General features: G+C 39.3%; 2 protein-coding genes across 4 annotated transcripts in view; one reads left to right on the forward strand and one right to left on the reverse strand.

Moving 5' to 3' along the window:
• Positions 1–995: 995 nt before the first annotated feature.
• Positions 996–9979, reverse strand: cinp (cyclin-dependent kinase 2 interacting protein). The gene is made up of 5 exons (XM_002936579.5): positions 9854–9979; positions 3257–3425; positions 2553–2664; positions 2255–2384; positions 996–1278 (listed from the first exon to the last, which is right to left on the reverse strand). The coding sequence occupies exons 1-5, from the start codon at positions 9873–9875 to the stop codon at positions 1076–1078; spliced, it is 636 nt and encodes a 211-aa protein (XP_002936625.1). The 5' UTR covers positions 9876–9979; the 3' UTR covers positions 996–1075.
• Positions 9980–10042: 63 nt separating this feature from the next.
• tecpr2 (tectonin beta-propeller repeat containing 2) overlaps positions 10043–24891 on the forward strand; it is a 47226-nt gene continuing 32377 nt past the window's right edge. For 2 of the 3 annotated variants that reach the window (XM_002936586.5, XM_012969268.3), the window contains exons 1-10: positions 10043–10158; positions 11778–11872; positions 14228–14498; positions 14820–14948; positions 16400–16531; positions 16628–16785; positions 19383–19692; positions 20325–20454; positions 20956–21366; positions 22102–22970. In XM_002936586.5, the coding sequence (XP_002936632.2) occupies positions 14283–14498; positions 14820–14948; positions 16400–16531; positions 16628–16785; positions 19383–19692; positions 20325–20454; positions 20956–21366; positions 22102–22970 (2355 nt within the window). In that variant the 5' untranslated portion in view covers positions 10043–10158; positions 11778–11872; positions 14228–14282. The remainder of the gene's footprint in view (positions 10159–11777; positions 11873–14227; positions 14499–14819; positions 14949–16399; positions 16532–16627; positions 16786–19382; positions 19693–20324; positions 20455–20955; positions 21367–22101; positions 22971–24891) is intronic. The other variant, XM_004917174.4, reaches the window with a different exon arrangement.

Genomic DNA, 24891 nt, shown 5'->3' on the forward strand with positions numbered 1-24891 from the left:
TTTTAACAAAAGTCCTTTAATGTTTTCTCACATGTAGAACTGTCACAAGATCTCTAGAGTCAATAATCAAAAAACAAACATTACATTTGTGCTGAATACAGGGACAGCAGCAGAAAAGGCACTGCACTGCTTAAAGGAACAATAACACCAAAAAATGAAAGAGCTTTAAAGTAATAAAAATATAATGCACTGTTGCCCTGCACTGGTAAAATTGGTGTTTTTGCTACAGTAACACTACTATAATTTATATAATAGGCTGCTGTGTAGCCACGGGGGCAGCCACTCAAGCTTGAAAAAAGGAGAAAAGGCACAGGTTACATAGCAGATAACAGATAAGTTCTGTAGAATACAATGGTGTTTTATCTGTTATCTGCTATGTGCCTGTGCCTTTTCTCCTTTGAATGGCTGCCCCCATGGCTACATAGCAGCTTATTTATATAAATCATAGTAGACTTTCTGAAGTAAACACACAACTTTTACCAGTGCAGGGCAGCAGCGCATCATATTTTAGTTAGTTTTATACACTTTCATTTTTTGGTGTTACTGTTCCTTTAAAGGACAGTACCCTGTTCTGGTGCATTTGAATGAATAGGAACACTATCCCGGGGGCTAATGTACTAGATGTTCAGTGGTGCCTAGTACACTGGCACCCCCCTCCAGTGTATTTAACCTTTTAAGGGCTCTGCTACACGGGGAGATTAGTCGCCTGCGAATAATCTCCCCGATATGACATCCCACCGGCGATTTACATTTAAATGGTACACGGGGAGATTAGTCGCCTGTGACAAATGTCCCTTGTTGCGGGCAACTAATTTTCCCCCCGATATGACATCCCACCGGCGAAAATTGAAATTGCCATTGGGATGGCATAAGCAGCGGCGCGATTTGCAGAAATTGCTGAAGTTGCCTCGAGAGGCAACTTCGGAGGTCGCGCCGCGGCATATGCCATCCCACCGGCGATTTACATTTTCACCGGTGGGATGTCAGTCGGGGAGATTAGTTGCCCGCAACAAGGGACATTTGTTGCAGGCGACTAATCTCCCCGTGTACCAGAGCCCTAAAGGGTCCAAAACCATCAAAAGGTTCTGTGTCCTGTTTCCAGCAGCATGCTTTCAAGTAAGACTTTGATGTTGTTGTCAATATAAGGCTGGTATAACCAACACGATAAATACACCATCCGTAAGTCCTGATCTGATGTATGTGCAAGATCCCCGATAATAGTCCTTTTAAGCTCCATTTCTTTCTTGTACATATCTACCATTGTTTTGGAGGTCTCATCTGAAAGGCAATAGATGAAGAATGAAATGTTGCATTAAAAGTTAATCATTTTTTTTATAAAAATGCAATACCATAGACTGTTTTTGAGAGGTCACAGATGCTGATGAATAAATGCCATCCTAAGCCTTAACATTCATCCTGTATTCTGATAAAGCAGTATAAAATTACAGCACACCTTACTCTATTCTGAAGCACAAAGAGATATTTTATGGGAAATCTTATCACTTATCTGCCAGTTCAAAACATTTTATTAGACTCTCTTTAACAACAAACATTTTATTCACAATTGGCTAGCATGCCTGTAATCTCTATCGGGTTTCTGTAAATAAAAGGGAAGTTAAATATAATTTATTTTACTATGGAATATACAGTGAGAAGATAATATTGGATTTAACTTTGTCTTTGTAGTTTTCAAATTGTTTTGTTTACATTGTGTTCTACAGCTCTCTAGTTAAATTTAAAATGTTATCTTGCAATGATCCTGTCTTTCAGCAAGCAGTTGTTTAAATGACAATAGAAAAAAATATTATAACAGAAGAGCTGTGTAAAGGTCCCCATACACGGGCTGATAGTAGCTGTCGATAATGGTCCCTTGGACTGATTTGGCAGCTAATCGGCCCCAGGGCCAAACGATCGAATTACCCTGGATTCTCCCAATATCGCCCACCCGTAGGTGGGGGATATTGGGAGAAGATCCGCTCACCGGGTGACATCGCCAAACGAGCAGATCTTATGGTGTATGGGGACCTTTGGAGTTGTACAGCCTGAATCTGAGGTGTGAACCTTGCAGGGGGCCAGTTAAACTCAGTACTGATACCATTTCAAGCTTACACAAAGCAGCCAGACAGGTGGGGGGGCCCACACAGAGGGGACTCTCAGGCCGCCAGTTGGACAGAACTGCTCTAATAGAATGGTTTCATTATTATTTTTCATATTTCTTACAGCATAGTGTGTTATTTATATAAGTTCTACTTACAGAAAAGGGTTGTTGGCCAAGTGTGAAAATGAACTGGCTTAGAAATGTCACCAGGAAACTGATATGCTTCAAGGTCACAGATTCCTTTAAAAGTGACGGTTATCTTCTCCAGCTTGGTCCATATTTTTTCCTTAGGGGTAAAATACAATGCATATTCATTTTATTAACATCTATTTATAAAGCGCCAACATTCCACAGCACTGTACAACAACTAGATTTATACACTTAACATACAGAAATACATGCAATGCAACCAATGACTGATACAGGATTACATTATTTTGGTCTAGTAACATACCATATTTTCTAATATGTGAAGTAATTCTGAGCACAGTCTGTCCAATTCCACTTTGTCTGTCGTTATATTATCCTTATTAGGTGTGGTTTCATCCAACATGCTATCTGCAGATCTACACATACAATAAAAAAAAAAAAAAGCAAAGTTCATTGTGTCTATGTGCTACTGACACTTCCAATGCAGATTTCAGGGCTCGTCACCCTCAGGTGATAAGGATCTGTGTAGATACTGAACCTTGAATATTATATATTTTGTTTTGTCTAATATTCAATACATTAAACACAATAAGGGTGAAGACACACGGAACTACTAGTAGCAGCTATTTGTCGAGGCTACTAAAAGAGATAATGCTGATCATTTACTGATAGTTGTCTCTGCGTGTGTTTTAGCAGAGGCAATTCTCAGTATTGTCTATGGCAGGGTATTTTATGGAGTGTAGTAGCCGTGACAAGTAGCAGCTACTAAATAGCTCCATGTGTCTTCACCTTAAGAATACATCGGTGTACGTTGCCAAGGCTGTAGTTTTCAGTTGTGCATTATGTATTGAATATTAGACAAACAAAATATATAATATTTAAGGACAAATACACCAGGACTCAGTGGCAACACAAAGCCTAGGTTTTAAGAACTTCATTACTTGAACCTGCGAGACCGCACATGTTGACAGCAGGTGAAACACCTCTTAGGCACACACAAATACTTACTCAGTAATTATTTTTAGATTAACAATCTTGCTTGCTATAGTAAATGAATCATTATTATATGTCTCCCATTTAAGCATCAGATTATGCCAGTCTGCTGCATTGTCTTTGATTTTTCTTGCACTAGCTGATAAAGCTGGCTTTTTTGGTGTTACATATCCAGGACTTTTACCTGTAAAGGGAGACAGATGTTAACACCAATCTACCTTCCATAACAAACAAACATTTCATACAATAACGGTTCCCCTTGTTTCAGTAAAGATTTGAATCCATTGGTGCAACCTCTCAGAAAGTGCCAGGCTCAAAATGTGCAAGTAACAATAGAAGGACAAAAAGAGGATGCACACAAGCGATATCAACTGGTGTAAAAAATAAATAAATAATACCTTCAAAAGTATTTATTATGGAGTGCACACAAAAGCCAAATGTTTCAAGTGCTTCATGCACACTTTATCACAAGTGCACATGATTCATTGCCGGTACCCAACATACTCCAGGCTGCGTGTTAGAGTTTGACGTCATACAATCTTGTGAGAGGACAGGTGACAGTAGTGCCAGATGGAAACACTCAATGCACCCTAATGAAAATCTGTGTGCGCAATGATGTGGGTGACATCAATATGCCCAAACAGACATTGTACAGTACCAACCAAGCTGTGAACGTGGTGGCCATCTTAAATATCAGATTTAGTATCACAGTCCAGTTTTCAAAAGATGCATTCCGATAAGTAATGTGATTTATTTAACTCCTAAAAGAGAAATAAATACAGGTATGGGACCCGGGGTAAGAGATCTTTCTGTAATTTGGATCTCCATACTTTAAATTTACTAGAAAGTAATTTAAAGATTAAATAAACCCAATAGGATTGTTTTGCCTCCAATAAGGATTATTTATATATTAGTTGGGATCAAGAACAAGGTACTGTTTTATTATTAGTGAAAAAGGAAATCAGTTTAAAAATTAGAATTATTTGCTTATAATGGAGTCTATGGGAGATGGCCTTTCTGGATAACGGGTTTCCGGATAACGGATCCTATACCTGTATATTTTTTAATTTGTGTTAAATTTTTACATAGGAAAAATTCTTTTTAAGGAACTGCACAGCATATGTGCCTAACTAATTACATAAAAAAGAAAACATTTCATATATATCATGTTTCTAAAAATAAGAGATCACCTCACTTCGATTTCAAAAGGTACGACAGAGGATAAACTGGAGAGCCCCAATGTGGATAGGTATTTCTACAACACCTCTAGTTACATATTTTATAAAAACCATGATATTCAGTCTGTATATCCATCTGCTAAAAAAGTATTCTTTCTCTGTTACCATCCCTCAACTGAGATGAGTTGTGATTTTTTTCTTTAAACTGTCTAGCCACTGAGCTGTTTTTATCCAATGTAATGTCTTGTATTTTGCTGTCCTTTCCTTGGCACACTGCATAGTTTTGCCAACATAGCCAAGGCCACATGGGAATTTGAGACAGTACACAACAAAGAGTAGTAGGCCGAGATTTGGATGGCCTTGCCTGTACTTGGATGCATCACACCATGTGCTTTAATCATGCCATTACTTTGAGCACAGTTTCTACATGGGAATGTACCATTAATTGATTTAAAAAGGTTTGTGTTAATCCATGTTCAAATGTTTCCGCATGCACCCGACAGACATACAAGGTCTTTATGTACCTCGAGTAAAGTACAAATGACAGGTGATTAACGAGTACCCTGTGACACCTGTAATATACACTGCTCAAAAAAAATAAAGGGAACACAACACATCCTAGATCTGAATGAATGAAATATTCTTATTAAATACTTTGTTTTTTACATAGTTGAATGTGCTGACAACAAAATCACAAATTATCAATGGAAATCATCAATGGATTTGGAGTTACACTCAAAATTAAAGTGGAAAAAAACACTACAGGCTGATCCAACTTTGATGTAATGTCCTTAAAACAAGTCAAAATGAGGCTCAGTAGTGTGTGTGGCCTCCACGTGCCTGAATGACCTTCCTACAATGCCTGGGCATGCTTCTTAGGTGGCGGATGGTCTCCTGAGGGATCTCCTCCCAGACCTGGACTAAAGCATCCACCAACTCCTGGACAGTCTGTGGTGCAACGTGGTGTTGGTGGATGGAGCGAGACATGATGTCCCAGATGTGCTCAATTGGATTCAGGTCTGGGGAAGGGCTGGGCCAGTCCATAGCATCAATCCCTTCGTCTTGCAGGAACTGCTGCCACACTCCAGCCATATGAGGTCTAGCATTGTCTTGCATTAGAAGGAACCCAGGGCCAACCGCACCAGCATATGGTCTCACAAGGGGTCTGAGGATCTCATCTCAGTACCTAATGGCAGTCAGGCTACCTCTGGCGAGCACATGGAGGGCTGTGGGGCCCCCAAAGAAATGCCACCCCACACCATTACTGACCCACTGCCAAACCGGTCATGCTGGAGGATGTTGCAGGCAGCAGAACGTTCTCCACAGCATCTCCAGACTGTCACGTCTGTCACATGTGCTCAGTGTGAACCTGCTTTCATCTGTGAAGAGCACAAGGGCGCCAGTGGCGAATTTGCCAATCTTGGTGTTCTCTGGCAAATGTCAAACGTCCTGCATGGTGTTGGGCTGTAAGCACAACCCCACCTGTGGACGTCGGGCCCTCATTCCACCCTCATGGAGTCTGCTTCTGACCGTTTGAGCAGACACATGCACATTTGTGGCCCGCTGGAGGTCATTTTGCAGGGCTCTGGCAGTGCTCCTCCTGTTCCTCCTTGCACAAAGGTGGAGGTAGCAGTCCTGCTGCTGGGTTGTTGCCCTCCTACAGCCTCCTCCACGTCTACTGATGTACTGGCCTGTCTCCTGGTAGCGCCTCCATGCTCTGGACACTACGCTGACTGACACAGCAAACCTTGCCATAGCTCACATTGATGTGCCATCCTGGATGAGCTGCACTACCTGAGCCATTTGTGTGGGTTGTAGACTCCGTCTCATCCTACCACTAGAGTAAAAGCACCACCAGCATTCAAAAGTTACCAAAACATCAGCCAGAAAGCATAGGAACTGAGAAGTGATCTTTGGTCACCAACTGCAGAACCACTCCTTTATTGGGGATGTCTTACTAATTGCCTATAATTTCCACCTGTTGTCTATTCCATTTGCACAACAGCATGTGAAATTGATTGTCAATCAGTGTTGCTACCTAAGTGGACAGTTTGATTTCACAGAAGTGTGATTGACTTGGAGTTACACTGTGTTGTTTAAGTGTTCCCTTTATTTTTTTGAGCAGTGTATATATTTTACCAAAGGTACGGCAGGAGTTGATTCTATCCTACAACCTGTAGCAATTTTTTCTATCACTACTTTGAAGATCAACACTTCTATGTACAACGTGCCTTCACTGAATTTATACACTGGTGGTGGCGCTACATAGTCAATTGTCTTATGCTCTGTGTTGGCTCACAGGAACAGTTTTGTAGACTACCTGGATAGCTGCCATACATATACATACATATATATATATATATATATATATACATACATATACATAGATGCAGGTTGCTGGAAAGCTGCACACCATAAGAAAGAGATCATACCTGGGTGCCCGTACAGGAAGTGTAGATATACAGGGTTGGATTAACAGCACACCTGTGCTGTTAATCCAACCCTGTATATATATATATATATATTATATATTCAAATATACCTCCTCTACAGAGATGGAGTTTTTGGATGTAAAGAGACGGAAAATAGAAACCAGTATTCAAACTGACTTATACCAAAAAACACTGGAGACCAATAGTTCTCTCCAAGCCAGGAGTTTTCATCCAAAAGCTCAGGTACGTTCTATTCCATTCAGTCAAATGGCTAGGGTTAAATGGATAATTAGTAATCATGAAGTGTTACCAGAAACAATTAATGATATTAAACAAATATTTATTGACAGGGGCTACCCAAGAAATATACTATAGAAAGCAGAAAATAAATTATTGGATTTGGACAGAGGATCATTGCTTCAAAATCAAGATAGAAGTAAAAGATAATATAGCATGTGTCCAAACCTATTGTCAATATTATTATAAAATTAAGGATATTATTTGACACATTAGACACTTTAAAGAAAAAAAATCATAATTCATCTCAGTTGAGAGTTCAAATATTAGAACATGTTCCAAGACCTAAGTGGAATGATGACAGAGAAAGAATAATTCTGTAACACAAAGCCAGATGGACATACAGACTGAATAAGGTATCACCTAAAGGCCTCAATGAACAGACTGAATATCATTGCTTTTTGTAAAATATGTAACTATATTTATTTCACATTGGGGCTCTCCAGTTTGGCGAGTATTATCCTCTACCGTCCATACTGGATTATGATAATATCTCTATTGAATATTTTAATTTTATTGTTGGTTGGCACTGTACAATGTCTATTTGGGCATCATTGCACACAAAGATTTTAATTAGGTTGCATTAAGGGTTTCTATCTGGCACTGGTGTTGACTGTCCTCTCACAAGATTGCATGTTGTTGGACAACTCTGATGTGAATTTGAATGAATTACAAACGTGTCTCATCAAGTAAATGTATTTACTGTATATTGTAATTGAGACCCTAAGCTCAAGTAACTGATAGCAGTAAAGTGCATGTGATATATATAATCAAAACAGGAAGAACTGGAAGCATTCTAGAAGGCAAAAACTTTCACTGTGTTAAGGTGGTACAGAAATCCAAAGCAAAAGGCACACCATATCTAACCTAAAGAATCCCTTTGCTGTTTTAGAACTAATTGTGAATGTGACTGAATAATTTCAGAATATTCTCACAGGTAATAGGTTTCTAATATCGTTTTACTGCCTTATCCTAACAGCCTGAAAAATTCAGGCAAACTAAATCCCTAATAAAGTTGAACTATGGGCACAACCACAGTCTGTCTCAAAATTTGAATGAATAGGTTTGAGCAAATTCAGATTTTTGTATTGCGTCTCTTGTTTGAATTGCGGCAAATCAAAAATACATTATAATTTTTAATTTCATGCACTGATCAAGCTATCACTGGGACTGATACATTTGATATGGCCCTCTATGGCCCTGTCCAATTAGAACCACAAAAAAAGCAAATGGCACTCAGGGCTACAAACAAGGGAAAACCCTTAAAAAGTTTATTGCGGAGGTGCACCTCCGCAATAAACTTTTTAAGGGTTTTCCCTTGTTTGTAGCCCTGAGTGCCATTTGCTTTTTTTGTGGTTGTACTGGTTTTGGAGGGTGCCGATCCCTCCAGCAGTGTGCACCGGGCATATAATTTTGGAGCGCTAGGGTGTGCGGATAAGGTCTCTGTAGTACAATCCTGTCCAATTAGACGCACATTTTAACTGCCCAGACCTGCATCTTTGTTTTGCTGTGTAGTGGATCAGGTTGTGGATAAAACTGGAAGTGACGTTAATACAAACCTGGGAAGCCTTCAGTGTGTAAATTTTCTGCATATCCACAAAGCAGCATTATGGTCCAGCAGATGGGTAATGACTGGCCCTGCTAAGTTTATTTATACACACTGGTAGTGAGGATTTCAGAATTCTTTAGAAAGCTATGAACTAAGTATTAAATCCTCAGACCCCACAATATAGATGTCTGTAAGTATTAATGATATAGGGCAGTGTTTTTCAACCTTTTTTGGGCAAAGGCACACTTGTTTCATGAAAAAAATCACGAGGCACACCACCATTAGAAAATGTTAAAAAATTTAACTCTGTGCCCAGCAGCAGTGCCCCCCTAGTACATTGGTGCCCAGCAGCAGTGCCCCCCTAGTACATTGGTGCCAAGAGCAGTGCCCCCCTAGTACATTGGTGCCCAGCAGCAGTGCCCCCCTAGTACATTGGTGCCAAGAGCAGTGCCCCCCTAGTACATTGGTGCCCAGCAGCAGTGCCCCCTAGTACATTGGTGCCAAGAGCAGTGCCCCCCTAGTACATTGGTGCCAAGAGCAGTGCCCCCCTAGTACATTGGTGCCCAGCAGCAGTGCCCCCCTAGTACATTGGTGCCAAGAGCAGTGCCCCCCTAGTACATTGGTGCCCAGCAGCAGTGCCCCCTAGTACATTGGTGCCAAGAGCAGTGCCCCCCTAGTACATTGGTGCCAAGAGCAGTGCCCCCCTAGTACATTGGTGCCCTGCCTACGGCACACCAGGCAACATCTCGAACAGTGGTTGAAAAACGCTGATATAGGGTAAACAAAAGTCAGGCCCTCCAGATATCCCCTCTTCCCTAGTGGACCAGTTCAGAAGACATCATTGGACACAGTAAGGCATAGGTAAGGGACAATGCCCTTAAAAATCATAGCAAATGGACAATGGCTTATTTATATTACATTCTAAATTCAAAATTCTACAAAAAGTCACCCACAGTAGCCCATTACTATTACAACCACTTATATTATACAAACGTGGGTGCTATTTGGCAGTCACCCTTCAGCTATACCTGCCCCGAAAGAAACCTTCCTTTTTTAAAACGTCTAGATTCGATGTTCCACTCACGCCCGTAATAGTCACTCTGCAACCTGAATTGGCAAAAGTCTGCAGTTTTACCAAACTTCCAAAGCAACTTACTTTCCATTGTATCAGCATACATTCAGTAGCACGGTAATCTGTTACATTCTATCTCACTCTACTATGCATGCCCTCTCTCCTTGCTCTCGGTTCCCATGTGCAACGCAGTGGAACGCAGTGGAACGCACACAACAATTTCCGCTTTCCGGACTAGAACGGAAGGACCGATTCATGCTAATGTGGGCGGTACCTAAGTGGTGTCTGTACAGTGTTGTGATTATAGAGAGTGGGGAGTATGTTTTAGCTGCGTCAGGTTCCTGGATGCGAAAGGGTTTTCAAAGCCGTGACTAACACTCGAGAAACAGGTGAGTGTGGATGAAGAAGCCCCCAAATACTTTAGAGGGGGCAGGAGAAGGCTTATATAAAACAGCATTGCTTAACGTTTATTATTCACTATATTGTACATATTTGGCATAGCTTCTCTTAGTGCTACTGAGCTGAGGCTTGCCAGCTGTTGCTCATCTGCTGTGCCATCAGCACTGTGCTTAATGTGTGTATCATCTACTGTTATTAAGCAAATATATGCACTCATAGCAAAAAGAATCTAGCAGCTTTCATCACACACTCCCTGCCTTTAGATCTAACCATAAAGTACATAACATGTGCCATCTGCTGCCCTCCTGCACTGTCATTAGCGCTGGATGGCCCTAGACTAGACATGTTTTGTATATATATTTATTTATGCACATGACACACACTGATCTTGATTAGCACGCTCCAATGTTACTGAACACTTTTATCTGCATTTAGTGTACATATTTTGTTTTGATGGTATATTTTGTCCTTTTTATCTTTAAGAAGCATCCTTACTTTTTCCAGAAAGCTGCGTAATGTACATCTGGGTGATTTCATTCATACTTCTCTTCTTGTAAGAGTATCTATCTATCTATCTATCTATCTATCTATCTATCTATCTATCATCTTTTGATACATCTCATCAAGAGAATTTTTAACATCTTTACAATCACAGCTGTCCCTAAGGATATTTGACAAATGTGGTTCCTTAATGTTCCATAAGGAAATTAGGTGCTAGCCTGTCTTTTATGCTTTAAAGACTTTATATACACAAATTATATTTTTAGTTATCAAGCTGTAAGGTAGCATGTTGTGGGCTTCTTTCAAGCAGTAGAAAAGGCAACACTGAACAGGGCCCTTTTTACCTCTTGTATTGGTTGATTTTGTTGAAAAATCTATTTGTTTAATATATACACCCATTCCTTGTGCAGTGCTTTAGAATATGTTGGCACTTTATAAACACATGATAATAATACATTACAATGCCTTTTAATTTGTTGTTAGGCAGCTATATCACTTAATTGCACAGAGTTTCAGTTACTGTAGGCTTGCCCTCTTTCAAGGGGCAAAACCCCACATATCTGGGGTTAGTACTAGCAGTCTACTTTTGGCAATGACGTATTAAAAGGTATTGGTTTATTGCTTAGGCTGTTCAGGAAGACGGTTCTCTTGAGCCAGTTGCTGACTTTCTAAAAGTAATAGTAGCTTCCAATAAGAAAACCTAGTGTTACAAAGTTCTACCAGAAGAAAGGCAGTCATTATATGACTTATGACTGTGATTAAACATTAGGTTTAGGCAGGGCTGTCCATCTGGTGGCCAGTGGGCTGCATCCGCCTTACAGGTGCACTATCTGTAGATCTTTCACAAAAAAATCCTCTGTTCTGGATATTCTTCCACGAACAACAAGCCTTGCTATATGACCCTCGGGCACTAGAGCGTTACTTTTGTCTTCAGATTTCTACTTAGGTTTTTGCTCTTATTTAAACACATAGTTAGACCTTAAAGCATTATGTATTAATTTAATTATTAAAAAAAGATTTAATTCTTCATGATAAATGTTTGTGTTTGCATGTTGCAATTGTGTAAAACATCTTAGTTAAGTAATAACCTCTTCTATATTGCTTACAGCGCTTCACCCCTATCGTCTGAAGAAGTGGCACCTGTTCCAAAATGAATAGGCTGGCTGTAGTAGCAGTCCTAGAGCTGCCTATTTTGTAACTAAGGTATGATTTATTTTCAAGCCAAAGGAATGTTTCTTTCCACTTGTTTCCTGCAGTTTATTTAGTGTGCATGTTGCACCAAAGGGTTATTTTGAGAATTTTCACCTGCATAGGGGTAATAACCTATACAATCATGCTGCCTCCCTCATGAAATGTTCCACCAGTGTTTAAATCATTATTATAGTATATTTTCTGTGCTGTCTTATCAGCTGGTTAGGGAATTTAAACTGTTCTATAAGGCAATACAAAAGCACAGCACTGCAGAATATATTGGTGCTTTATAAATAAAGAACAATTTCCTGTAATGATAAAAACATATAAAAGCTGCCAGCAGTAAAGTTGGCCATACAAGTTAAAATTTTAGTCTTCTTTTCGATGAACATTCGCATGTCGATCGTATGTTTTAATACAACGATTTAAAACTAACATTCAGCTTGAAATTTTGGGAGTCCTAAAAATAACAAATCAGAGGATGTTCTGACAATAATAATTGCCATACAACAGTTGTACGAAAGTGATGTGCAAATATTTGATTAAAATGGAGTCTATGGGAGACAGCCGTTCCGTAATTCGGAGCTTTCTGGATAATGGGTTTCCGGATAAGGTCCCATACCTGTACTTCTAGTTCCTAAAACAATGTTGCAGAAGCAACCTGGAAAGGAACTGAAAATCCCATTTTCTTGTAATATGCAAAAAAGTCTTTAGATTAAAATCTGATTTAGTGAACGCTTCTTTTGAATGACTCCTTTGTAGCTGGGACTGAGCTAGCACCCAGGACATTGTCCAACAAGTGCAGAAAAAGTGGTACTGGCAAGGGAATTGATTTCCTTTTATTGCTTTAGAGCAGGGATTGAGCTACCTCTTATTTGTAGGGGTTTAGTCCTCTAAATAGAGATTTGTATACGGTCCAGAAAAGTTGATGATGGTTATAGACTGGTGGATTCACTTTTGTGCTGAACAAGTACACAACTGATCAGTTGCACTAAGTGTATTTCCTGATAATTGTGTCAGTGTATGTTATTCTTTCCACTTGCTCACAGCAGTCCTATACAGAACACATTCTGTGTTGGCAGCTGCTTCTCATTGTGATGAATGCCACGTAGCATGTCTCCGAGCTCTGAAATGCTGACTTTACCAATTCTTTTGATATCCCTCAGCGACAATACAGTGCACCGTAGCACAGCACACACATTTCTCACTCTCCAGAATGAAACAGGAGTGCTTGTAGGGAAATGCATTTTAATTTGGAGGGCAGCACACTGCTTAAGGGCTCGCCGGTGGGATAGCACACGCTGCGCAGGCGATTTGCCATCCCACCGGCGACTTACATTTTCGCCGGTGGGATGGTAGTTCGAGGAGATTAGTCGCCCGTGACAAGGGAGATTTGTCGCGGGTGACTAATCTCCCCGTGTGCCAGAGCCCTAAAAGTCCCTGTGCTATTATCTTTTTCTAACTAAAGACACATCTGTAGAGTCGCAGATCCTTTATTTGGAAGGGTTATACAGACCACATGCTAGCTGAACAAGATTTTGTGCTGTATGGTCACACATAAAACAGGATCATGTGCTTTTTGGTCACACGTGAATAACCAATAGTGAGATTGCTCTTTTCACATTTTTGACTTGCAGGATGTAGGTTGTAGGTTGTCCATTGATCTTTTTTGTACTTCAGGGGAAGCCATCAGCTGCCCAGATCTACTACTGTTTAAATGGTTTGGTAATTCTGTTCATGGCTATATCATTCAATTTAAGGTCAACTTTAGGCCCTTTGTAAGTAAGTGTTTTATTTGGTTTGCATTTTTTCGTCAGAGAATTGGATCTAAATATTAACAGAACAAACAAGGTCAATAAAATAGTTACAAAGACAACTTAAGGTGGCCATACTCAGGCACATTTCAGCAGCCGATTTGTGTCCTTCAGACCGATTTGTATGGGCACCCCTGATGGGCCTATCCGACCAGTATCTGGCCTAAAATTGAGCTCGTTGGTGTGGTCCTTGATCCGACCACCCATATACCTGCCATTTTAATTTGATCATTTGGCCCAATGGGCATATTGAGAGATGGTTCGCTTGTTTGGCGACTTCGTCCAACTTCGCACAGTATATATGGCCACCTTTACATTCAAGTTGGCTTAATGTAAAGATAAGACGAAGGATATTCCTGCCCCATAGAGCCTACAACCTTACAGATCTACTGAATGTTTGTGTCACATTCAGTGTGACACTTCTATTTACTGAAATAATGTTTCTGAAGTATTAGATACAGCTTAAGATGTTTTTGTTTTGTCTTCCTATGAATTAGCTGGGATCTGTAGTGGTTTAATCTTTTTTTTTTTTTATATCTTGCTCATATTTCAGTTCTACCTTGGCAGCAATGTGAGGGTTGGAGGTGGAAGTTACTTACCAGATAAAAATGGCTGCACAACGAGTTGGGACTTTCAAAGAGTTCTGCCCATTGTATTCCATTCTGAATGCTATTCCTGCAAAGGTGCAGAAAGGATTCCGTTCTATCCTGGTTTACCTAACTGCCCTTGATGCCAACAGTGATTTCATTGCCGTGGGCAGCAGCATTGGAATGCTGTATCTGTACTGCAGACACACAAGCCAGATGAAAAAATACAGCTTGGAGGTAATGTGTCGGTACTGCTTCATCGATATGCAGCACGTCAGATGAACACTTTTGCTTATCATTATGAAATAAGTCTTGTACTGAAAATGTATTCTACTAGTTTTTTTTATTTATATCTGCTTTATATTCCTTGTGTTGTTTTTACTGCCATTTTAATAAATTAATCTCTAGATATTTATTTTGTTGCCTTGTGTAGTTCATAAGTTCCTAGAAACAGCTGGTAGTACACTACTTTAGGGTAATTTTGTTTAAATTAACTCAATGTCATGGTCCCTTAGCAGCAAACAATATTATTGTTAGCAAAAATGTTTGTATTGCCAGGGCAAGACGGAATCTATATCTGTGGTGAAGCTTCTCAGCTGTTTTGATGACCTGGTTGCTGTGGGCACTGTATCTGGAAGAGTGGCAGTTTTCCAACTAGTGTCTCCTTTGCCTGGGAGAAACAAGCAGGTCAGTGTTATTTTGTGAAATTAAATTTCCAAGCCCCTTGAAACTGTTACACATGCAGTATATAAAACATTTACCATATGAGAAAAATTGTGGCAGAATTTATACAAGCCCCTCTGGTTCTCTGATAAATCCAACTAATGTTGTTTTCTTAGCAATTTTTTTAGTTTGTCTTTTTTTAATAGTGTTTCATTATTTACCTTAATCTTTTCAGCTTCCAGATTGGAGGTGGGGTTGGGAGTTACTGCCCTAGCAGCCAAAAATCTATTGCTTTGTGAGGCTACATTTTTTGTTATTTTCCCTTTTTATTATTTATCTCTCTATTCAGGCCCTCTCCTATTCATATTCAAGTCTCTAATTTAAATGACTGCCTGGTTGCTTAGGTAAATTGGACTTAAATTACAGAGTAGATTGGCTGAACACAAAGCTAAAAAAAAAAAGTCTACATCATACTAAAAGTTCATTTAAACATAAACTACTCCTTTAACATGGCACCTGCAGTTGTAAAAATGTCACCTTTTTTGGCTTGAATGTGGGAATGAAACTTCGTTTAGTGCGATATTCTGTGCGTGTATGGCGGCTTGAAGAGGCAACCGATATTGCAAAGGCTGCTGTTGGTTGTCTCTTTGATTGGCCAGGTTGAAAGATTTTGATTGGGTGCTATTGAAGGTGCCCGAGCAAAATCTACATTCAGGGCTCAATTGGCAGGTGGAGGTAGATTTTCTATTGTTTGTACCTCAATATCTGATGATTCAGCCCTGAATGTCAGTGGCGGGTGGGAACGATCTTTTGTGCAACCAATGGTCGCACAAAAAATTAGTATTGCTACATGTATGGCCACCTTACTAAATGTCTCATTATATCATTTATAACTGCTGTGCTATTGTTTACTTTGCCTTGCTGGGCTCTCTTATCTCAGTTACTGATAACCCAGTTATGGCCTCAAAGTCTTGCAGATATAGAGTTGCAAACTGGGTATTTTACAAGACCTCTGACCACTGGAATTTGAATTACCAGTTCACACATAATCATATGTCCCAAATTACGTATGGGTGATGAAATGCTCCATCTGCCATCACCCTTAGGCATACGAGATTATTCGCCCCTAGATTAATCTTGTCTAGCGGTGGTGAATGACCTCCTATTCTTTCATACTGGTGAAAATGTATATCGCATGTAGGAAAATATGTCATCGGCCGTAATATTCTGTAGAGGTAGCAGTAGTAACAGCACTTCATAAATAAGGATAAAGTGATAATAATGCAGCCAATGTCCATTTGCCCAATCATGCAATGGTATATTTACCCTTTAACAAAATCCTAACATATCAGCATCACAATTCAGAAACAAAGGTGCAAATAAAGGTTAAACAAGCATTATCTTATTATATTTTTTTATGCTGATTTTGATTTTGTGCTCTATTTGTCTTTCTGTTTGGTGGCTTCCATTTGTAGTTAAGAAGATTTGATGTACTTGGCATTCATAAAAGCAACATCACTGCCCTGGCCTGGAGCCCCAATGGCATGAAGTTATTTTCTGGTGATGACCGAGGAAAAATCATTCAGTCTGATCTAGACTTTGACAAGGTGAGCTTTATTTATCACTTACTGACTGTAGCAAATATGTGCAAATATTTCAGTAGGTGTGTCTCACTTTATTTCCATTTACCGTTTGTGCTGTAGGGCTTATGTAATCCCAGCCTTATCCTGGAGGAGCTGTCTTCTGTCGTACAATTGGACTACAGCCAGAAAGTGCTGCTTGTGTCTACCACTCAAAGATGTCTCTTGTTTTACACTGAGGAAAAGGCTGTCAAGCAAGTTGGAACTCAGCCTAGAAAATCGTAAGCACCCAGCAATGCAAAATGTCTCTCAATTCTTATTAGCAGCTTGCTGCATATGTTTAAAACTTATCTCTTTGCAGTCTTTAAATACATCATAGGAAAGGGGACAAAATAACAGAAATGCTAAATTATCATGCAGTGTTAATGATGATTGTAGTTTTAGCAAATGCTGTGGGGTGGAGTTGGATTGAGCTTTTCTTACAGTAATAAATCCTGTACCACAAGATGCAGGTAGGTTGGAAGACTACTATAAAGGCTTGTTTTTCTAAGCAGCAGTCATGATCACACACAGGCAGTATATTATTTGCGTGCCAATGATAAACATATTGCTACTTAAACCACACAAAAAAGGGTTTGCTGTGACCATGGGGTACAGTAACAAATCACATTGTGGTTAATGATGGGTAGGATAACGTTGTGTTACATTGCTGCTAGTTTTCACTGCAAAAAGTTGTCATTTTTTAATAGTAAATTCCCGAATATCATAGATGGTAGTAATAATGTTTAGTTGTAAAAACTAAACATAATGTTTAAAGAAAACAAATAGCCAGCAGATACCTCATAGAACTTATTGCACAAAGAATTTTCTGCTGGTGATTCTTTTTGTATCATGATCTAACTGATCTTCCTAAATGCGGCCATACATGCCTAGATTTGTTTGGGCAGTTTGACATATTTTTAACATACTGTATAGCCTCCTGGGTACCTCAGTGTAGGCAGTTTCATATGACTCTTTCATCTGCCAGTGCCCCTTCTTGGTGTGTGTATCAGGCATCAGCAGATGAGGAAGTGAAGAGAGTGCAGTTCCTTCTAACTTACTACTTGTCTGGGCTGTGAGCCAAAAAAATTTTGGGTTATAGTTCAGCACAAATAATCAGTAGTATACGGCTGCAGATTCCAGGTGTCTGTGAGCCACCCCAACAGTATATCATAAGATCAAAAAGCAAAAAGGAATCAAACAGCTCCAGGCAGCATTTCAAAACTGCAGTGAATTTAATGGCAGTGTCAGCACACTACATTTTTCGGGCAGAGCACTTACTCAAGTGTACAAGTACAAAGCATTGTGGTATTAAATACCTTAATGTGAAACAAGAAAAGCCCTTCCCCAACCCTCCTTCTTAAAGTGACGGTCAGCGTCCATTAGTGTCCTTAGTAAATCCATTATAATCCATTGGTAAATTTGACCATTATCAGAATACTTCTTTGTGAAACAACAGTGTTTCCCCAGCCTTCCTTCTTAAAGTGACGGTCAGGGGCACATTTACTAATCCACGAATCCGAATCACGAATGTAAAAAAATCATATTGGAAACGAAAATTTCGGAAGATCGCAAATATCACGAAAATGCTTACGAAAAAATCATATTAGTCACGATAATATCGTATTGACGATCCGAGGGTCACGAAATTTTCGTACCGAACAATTGTAAACAGCGGTAAAACCTTTCCGATTTTTTCGTGCAAACGTCCAAAAAAGTCGTGCGCCGTACGAAAAAGTCGTGCGGACGCCCGAAAAAATCGGCAAAAATACGCTCGAAGCGTTCGCATGAACGCTTGAGCGTTCGTGCTTTTGTAAATGTGCCCCTTAGTGTCCATTAGTGTCCTTTTGTAAATCTTCTATAGTCCATTCAGAAATCACAAATCAGATACAAGATTTATCAGGGATACTGCATAAAACCAAGCCTATCCTTTGATTTTGTTATTAGCAAAACATTTCAGAGAACAAAGGTACTGGCAACAGGGCCTACATAGGGATGCAAAAACAAGCAGCATTATAGTTATACTGTCATGCATGGTACATGGCAAGGATTGCTATCTAAATAATGCTGCATGTTTTGCATCCCTAGGTAAGCCCTGTTGGCAGTACCTATGTTCTCTGAAATGTTTTGATTTGATGTTTTGTTATAATGGATTCACTAAGGACACTAATGGACACTGACCCTCACTTTAAGAAGGAGGGTTGGGGAAACACTGTTGTTTCACAAAGAAGTATTCTGATAATGGTCAAATTTACCAATGGATTATAATGGATTTACTAAGGACACTAATGGACGCTGACCGTCACTTTAAGAAGGAGGGTTGGGGAAGGGTTTTTCTTGTTTCACATTAAGGTATTTAATCCCACAATGCTTTGTACTTGTATACTTGAGAAAGGGCTCTGCACGAAACATGTAGTGTGCTGACACTGCCATTAAATTCACTGCAGTTTTGAAATGCTGCCTGGAGCTGTTTGATTCCTTTTTGCTTTTTGATCTTATGACAAGCAATAAAGAATGAAACGGTGATATTTGTCCCTCTACACTGATGGACAGATTTACAGAATGTCTGACCTTTTAGTCTGCTGGTCATATAAATGCTATCAGAATATGTATTGATGCCTTTACCTTAACTGTCATCTACTTCTTGGTCAAGAACATTTGTCTCCAGGCTGACAGAAAGGTGTTTGGGAATTGTACCACCTGTTATTTACCAACGTGTTGCTACAAGGAGCAGCAGCCTCTTAACAATTAAATAACATGTTAAGAAAATTTGATGATGGGCTTATTATAATTACTATACATTTATTTACATTGCATTTTATTCCCTTTATGCTGCTAGCAATGGAAAATATGGCGCTTGTTTTATTCCTGGACTCTGCAAGCAAAGCGACCTGAAGCTGTTTGCATCAAGACCTGGTCTGCGCCTCTGGAAATCTGATGTACATGGATGTGTACAGTCTACTTTCATTTTAAAGGATATGTTCAAAGGACTGGAACAATTTGAGCTCTATCCCCGTGTGGAAACCTCAAACAAAGACAGTTTTGTGTTGTCTGAAAAGCATTTTGGTCTGCTGTATTGTTTCCTACATGAAGGCTGGGTTCTCAGCTGGGATGAATACAGCATCTATCTAATTGACACTGTCAATCAGGTAATGAAACTGACAACAAAAAAATATATGCTGCAGTCAAATGCCATTCCCTATTGTGTTAATTACATTTATGTATAATATAGCATCAGATTAATACATTGAGCAATACATTCTATAATAAATTCTTAAGTCGTATCTGTAGGACAGCACTCCCTTCGAATTGTGATGACCTATGTTTTGTTCCTCATTAGGGCCTTACAATATAATCTTGTACATAAGTAACACAATGTTAATAAATAGTCAGTAAAGACCGATGTTTTCTTGCTTTTGGATCATGGAGAGGAATGAATACACCTCACTCACCTTAAGGAAGGATAGCGAGCTCAGCGGTAAAAGCTCTTCTCTTCTACCTGTGCTTAATAAATACAGGACAGAATGGCAAAAAGTGATAGGTCTAATAGTGAAGTAAGGTAAGTTATAATAAATAGGTGGAAGGGAGAAAAACAGAAACAGGGGGTCCTTTCCGAGATCAGTGATACATGCTGTATGGTAATTCATAATTGTGTAGTATCTCCAACATGTTTTTCATATTTATTTCCACCACAACTTCAAGTAACCCAGTAGGTGTTGGACTGTGTTTTTCCAAATTAAAAATTATTATCTTACCTTATTAATTGTTCATTTTTTTTCAGGCTGTTATTGGTGGTCTGGAGAGTTCAGGTGACATTGTGTCTGTGTCATGTACAAACAACGAAATCTTTTTTATAAAAGGAGATAGAGAAATAATAAGAATCTCCAACATGCCAGAAGGGGCTTTATTTGGTACGTTATGATTGAAATATTCCATGGGACCTAATGATTTTTTTTTTAGGGATACATCAGATTACAAATCAGTTTTTTCATATTATTTACAGCCTTTATTTAGCCTTTACTTTACAGAACATGCCATTGAAACAGTAAATTTATAGAACTCTTTCGTAGTTTTTTTTTTTTTTTATAAGGGATTTTATTAGAGTTTTATCTTTAGTTTAACCATTTAAATATACAATGTTGTAATACACAAGCCATGAACTTCCTTTGAAACCCTTCTCTCTTTGCCCACGCCCTTTCCTTGTAACATTCAGTGCACTTTATCTGTCTTTTAATCCTTAATGCCTAAAACCAAAGTCCCTTCAGGATATGTTTCATCAGTAATTATTGGGTTTTTCTCTTAAAACATTTCCATCTTTACCATGCAGAATAGAATGCCTAAACCATTATGTTCTGTCTCTTATTGTGCTTATGCAATTACTAACTTCCCCTCTATTTGTATTGTGCCTTTAGCAAGCCTGCATAGCCCTTTCAGAGCACATACTCCAGTATTTACGGAGGATGGGAAACACCACATTGGAGCATTGTCAGAAATGAAAGAAAACAATAAAATAGATGTTCAATCAATAAAGACAGAGAAAATCCAGCTCTGCGCCATAGAAGATGAAGAAAGCCTACTGGATCAGGGGACTGATATGAGAATTAGGACTTGCTCTCTTCCTGCGGATGAGGTTAAAAGCAGAAGCAGTTCCACGAATTCTATAGACAGTGGATTCAGTCTGACTGTAACTGCAGAGCCAGGGTCTCCAAATAATGGGCAGCGGCCCACATCTCAAAGGTTTAGCATTATCAGCAATGAGGACTTTGACCAAGAGCTTGTTGTGAAGTCAATGAAGGTCAAAAAGAAGAAAAAGAAGAGATATGGTAATCCATTTCTTTTTGTGTGGTACTGAGCACATTTATATTTTAATTCACTGTATATTCTCTATGTATAGGTTATTCTGAGCCATACGCTGCCTTCCTAGGTGACTTTTTTTTTCTTATTGTCTCAGAAGGCAATATGTATATATAACAGTATTTGGCATTTGTGGAGCCTGCAATACAGGTTTTGTTATTCTCCATTTTCCTCATCCCTTTACTTTTCCTTTAATTCCCTAGATAATGGCTAAGCATAAATTTCACCATCTTCTAAAATCGCCAGTAACATTTGGATGAAAGTAGCCATGAAGCAGAGCACCCTTCTTGTTGATGAATAATGCATAACTTTTATTGTCTAACCCATAATAATAATAATTCTAAAGGTTTGCATGCCGGTTTCTGAGTGACAAAAATGGCAAATGAGCTTGCTTTATAGTGAGTGTGTAACACTTGTCAGCATTGTTTGTGTGTAACTTTGGGGGGTCTGGGTTTTGGGACTTTGGCTCCTTATGTTTGCCAGTAGCAATACAATTTAATTTTTCATTAGAATTGGAGCAAACACGGTTCTTTTTTCCAGGATTGACAAGAAACTCCTAAACCTTATTTGTAATAATGCATACTTACTCCTGGGACTAGCAGGGTTTGTAGCCATTTTATATGCACGTGATCAGTAAATTCATTGTTGAAGTGGGATGGAAAATAAAAACATCATATTTTTTTTTCTATTTCATATCTTGACAGTAGAAAATGGACTAAAAAATCAAGATGCCTGCTCTCGTGAAAGTACGCCAAGCACAGACAGCCCCCTCACTTTAAATTCAGACTTTTTTTCTGCCACTGAAATCTGCCCAGTCAGCAGTATAGATCATCTAAGCTCCCAGGAAAGTCTGTTCAGTGGGAAAAATCAGGGTGTCTTAGATAACAGTATTGACGTTTTTAGTGCTGTGCAGCCCACAGAGACCTTTCCTACTATCCTGGGCAATGGGAGTAATCCCCCTGCAAAACAAACTGAAGAACTTTTGGATGTAAACAGTGATAATAATGCCGATCCACTGCCTCCAGCTGAATGTGACTCCATATCTGCTGTAAACTTATTAATGACTGATCCTTTGGAGCTCAATGTATTAATGGTAAAAAATAATGCAGCATTTTTACCTGAAAAAGATCCTGATTACATTGACTGCTGTGCTGTAGACAAATGCCCTACTGTTTTGGAGACCCTTTCAAGTAAAAACTGTAATATCGCCTATGGTTTGGAAGAGGAGAAGCCACTTGAGAGCAACAAAGATGAAATTCTTATTCTTGATGAAGACCAGCAGTTTCAAGAAAAAAGCAGGACTTGGCAAGTTTCCTCAAGTTTCATTGAGGACAGCCCACTGAATAGTACATATTGCACTTCCCAGAGCCCCTCAAATGACAGTGAAGAACAAAGAATAGAGGGAGGCAACCAGGATCCCATGCTGGCATCCAGTGATGAGGAGGACATATATGGCCATAGGTTTCCACACTCCACCTCAGGGAGCAGTGTAGCAGATGTGGCAGAAATGACTGCTTCTCAAGATATGGCTTGTTCCACCCAAGAAGTATCTGGCTTATTGAAATCTGAACAGGTATTTCCTACTTTGTTTACTTGCAACAGTACATAGCCATATGTATGTATGTATAAGATATTTATAAAAAGGAAATTTCCTAGGAAGTTATACCAGTACCTTTTCTTTCTTCGTACCATTTCCTGTCAATCTTGACGTATATCCATGTACTGTGGATGTCGTTCTGTTTGTTGTTCAGGCATATTTGAAAATCATATCTGTGGTACACCGTGTCAACCATTGTATAATGCATTGGCAGATACAGACATGCATAGGAGCTGCACCTCCCCTTCACTTCCTTTTGTTATGATCTTTCAGGCTGTCAGTTTAGTGAGTGGAAATATGGGTGGCCATACGTGTATGGGCACTGCTGATGTCAGTGGCGTAACTATAGAGGTAGCAGATATCGCGGTCACCAGGGGGCCCGGACCATGAGGTCTGCTTCCTCTATGGTTTTTAGGACCCCAACCCCTCCCCATGTGCTCTCTTACCCACCTGGCGCAAGTGACCATAAAGTGGGGGGTAGGTGCGGTCTGCTGTAGTCCCAGTGGATGGTGTTCTAAAAGCAAGTGTCTATATATCTATACATTCCCTAGTATTATACTTGGGAATCTGTCAACATTCATGTTAAGTACACGCACAAAACAGCTTGACTCAGCTCACATAATTGAAGAGGACCTGTCATCTTAAGAAATAATTCCAAATCCCTCTCTGTTGTATTGGTTAAGCAACATAAACTTTACTTACACAAAATAAATTACCGTATTTAAATTTTGTTCCCTTTAATTCTGGAATTTACAATCCCATTAAGCATACAGGTTCCATTTTGTGGGCACTGTTATTAAGGCAAGTTTTGTGTCACCCTAAAATCTTGTGCATGCGCCAGAGTGGGACCTTATGCCAGTGCCCATGCACAGGCTACACAAGACATAGACAGTGAGGGGGTTGGGGAATGTGAGGAGGGCAGTGATATCTAGAAAATGCTGAATGGAAAGTTAAAGATATTGCCCTATGCCACAAAGGTGGGGTAGGCAATATATGATTGATTGATATGATACATTTATAATGAATATGGATGAGTATTTGGAATGTTTTATTCATCTAGGTCATGGTATAGTAGCAACTCGACCTGCTGAGTAATCATTGAAGATGTTTCACTACTCACCTGAGCTTCAGCTTCAGTTCAAATAACTAGTATGGGAAATCTTCGCCATATGAACTCTTCCACTAAACCAATCACAATGGTGCATTGTAACTCTCTTCACAGAGCTGACAATGGAAACTCACGCAGGTGTGACTCCGTGTGAGGTTACTGTGATAGGATTACCAAGGTGTCTTGCAACTCATAGAGACAACTGTTTTTTTGTGAGAGTTGCATGGATGGATGTGTGAATTCTTGTGAAACCACGAGGGTAAAGATATTAGAACAGCATTGTATGTAGCAGTAAGGTGGTGTGGGAATAGCCTCTTTTACACTCATTCAATCCAGTGGTCTTGTCTGTCCAAATTGTAAACATTGCTATCTTCAAAGTACTTTGAGCTAAAGAAACTGCTTGGATAAATAATGAAACATCTTCAATAATGACTCAGCAAGTCCTATTGCTCTAGATTTAATTATTCTAGATAATGGTTATGGATGTTTATAAAAAAAAAAAAAAAAAAAAAAAAAAAAAGAATTTCTTTTTGATCTGCAAAGGACTTTGATCCATCTCTTTATGTGTGGGTGACAGGTCCCCTTAAAGGAACAGTAACACTAAAAAATGTTTTAAAATAATTAAAATATAATGTACTGTTGCCCTGCACTGGTAAAAGTTGTGTGTTTTCTTCATAAACACTACTACAGTTTATATAAATACCCTGCTGTGTAGCCATGGGGGCAGCCATTTAAATTGAAAAAAGGAGAAAAGGCACAGGTTACATAAGAAGATACCAGATAAACTGT

Source organism: Xenopus tropicalis, chromosome 8 (assembly GCF_000004195.4).
Source record: "Xenopus tropicalis strain Nigerian chromosome 8, UCB_Xtro_10.0, whole genome shotgun sequence".
In the NCBI taxonomy this organism is placed as follows: Eukaryota; Metazoa; Chordata; class Amphibia; order Anura; family Pipidae; genus Xenopus; species Xenopus tropicalis.

What these genes read in the sequence shown, in the direction of transcription:
- cinp (XM_002936579.5), bottom strand. Translation starts at nt 9,875, where the DNA reads ATGTATGCTGATACAATGGAAA. An exon ending in GTATGCTGATACAATGGAAA is followed by an intron (nt 3,426 to 9,853) that starts GTAAGTTGCTTT and finishes CTCCCTTTACAG; the next exon opens with GTAAAAGTCCTGGATATGTA. An exon ending in TTGGCCAACAACCCTTTTCT is followed by an intron (nt 1,279 to 2,254) that starts GTAAGTAGAACT and finishes ATTGCCTTTCAG; the next exon opens with ATGAGACCTCCAAAACAATG.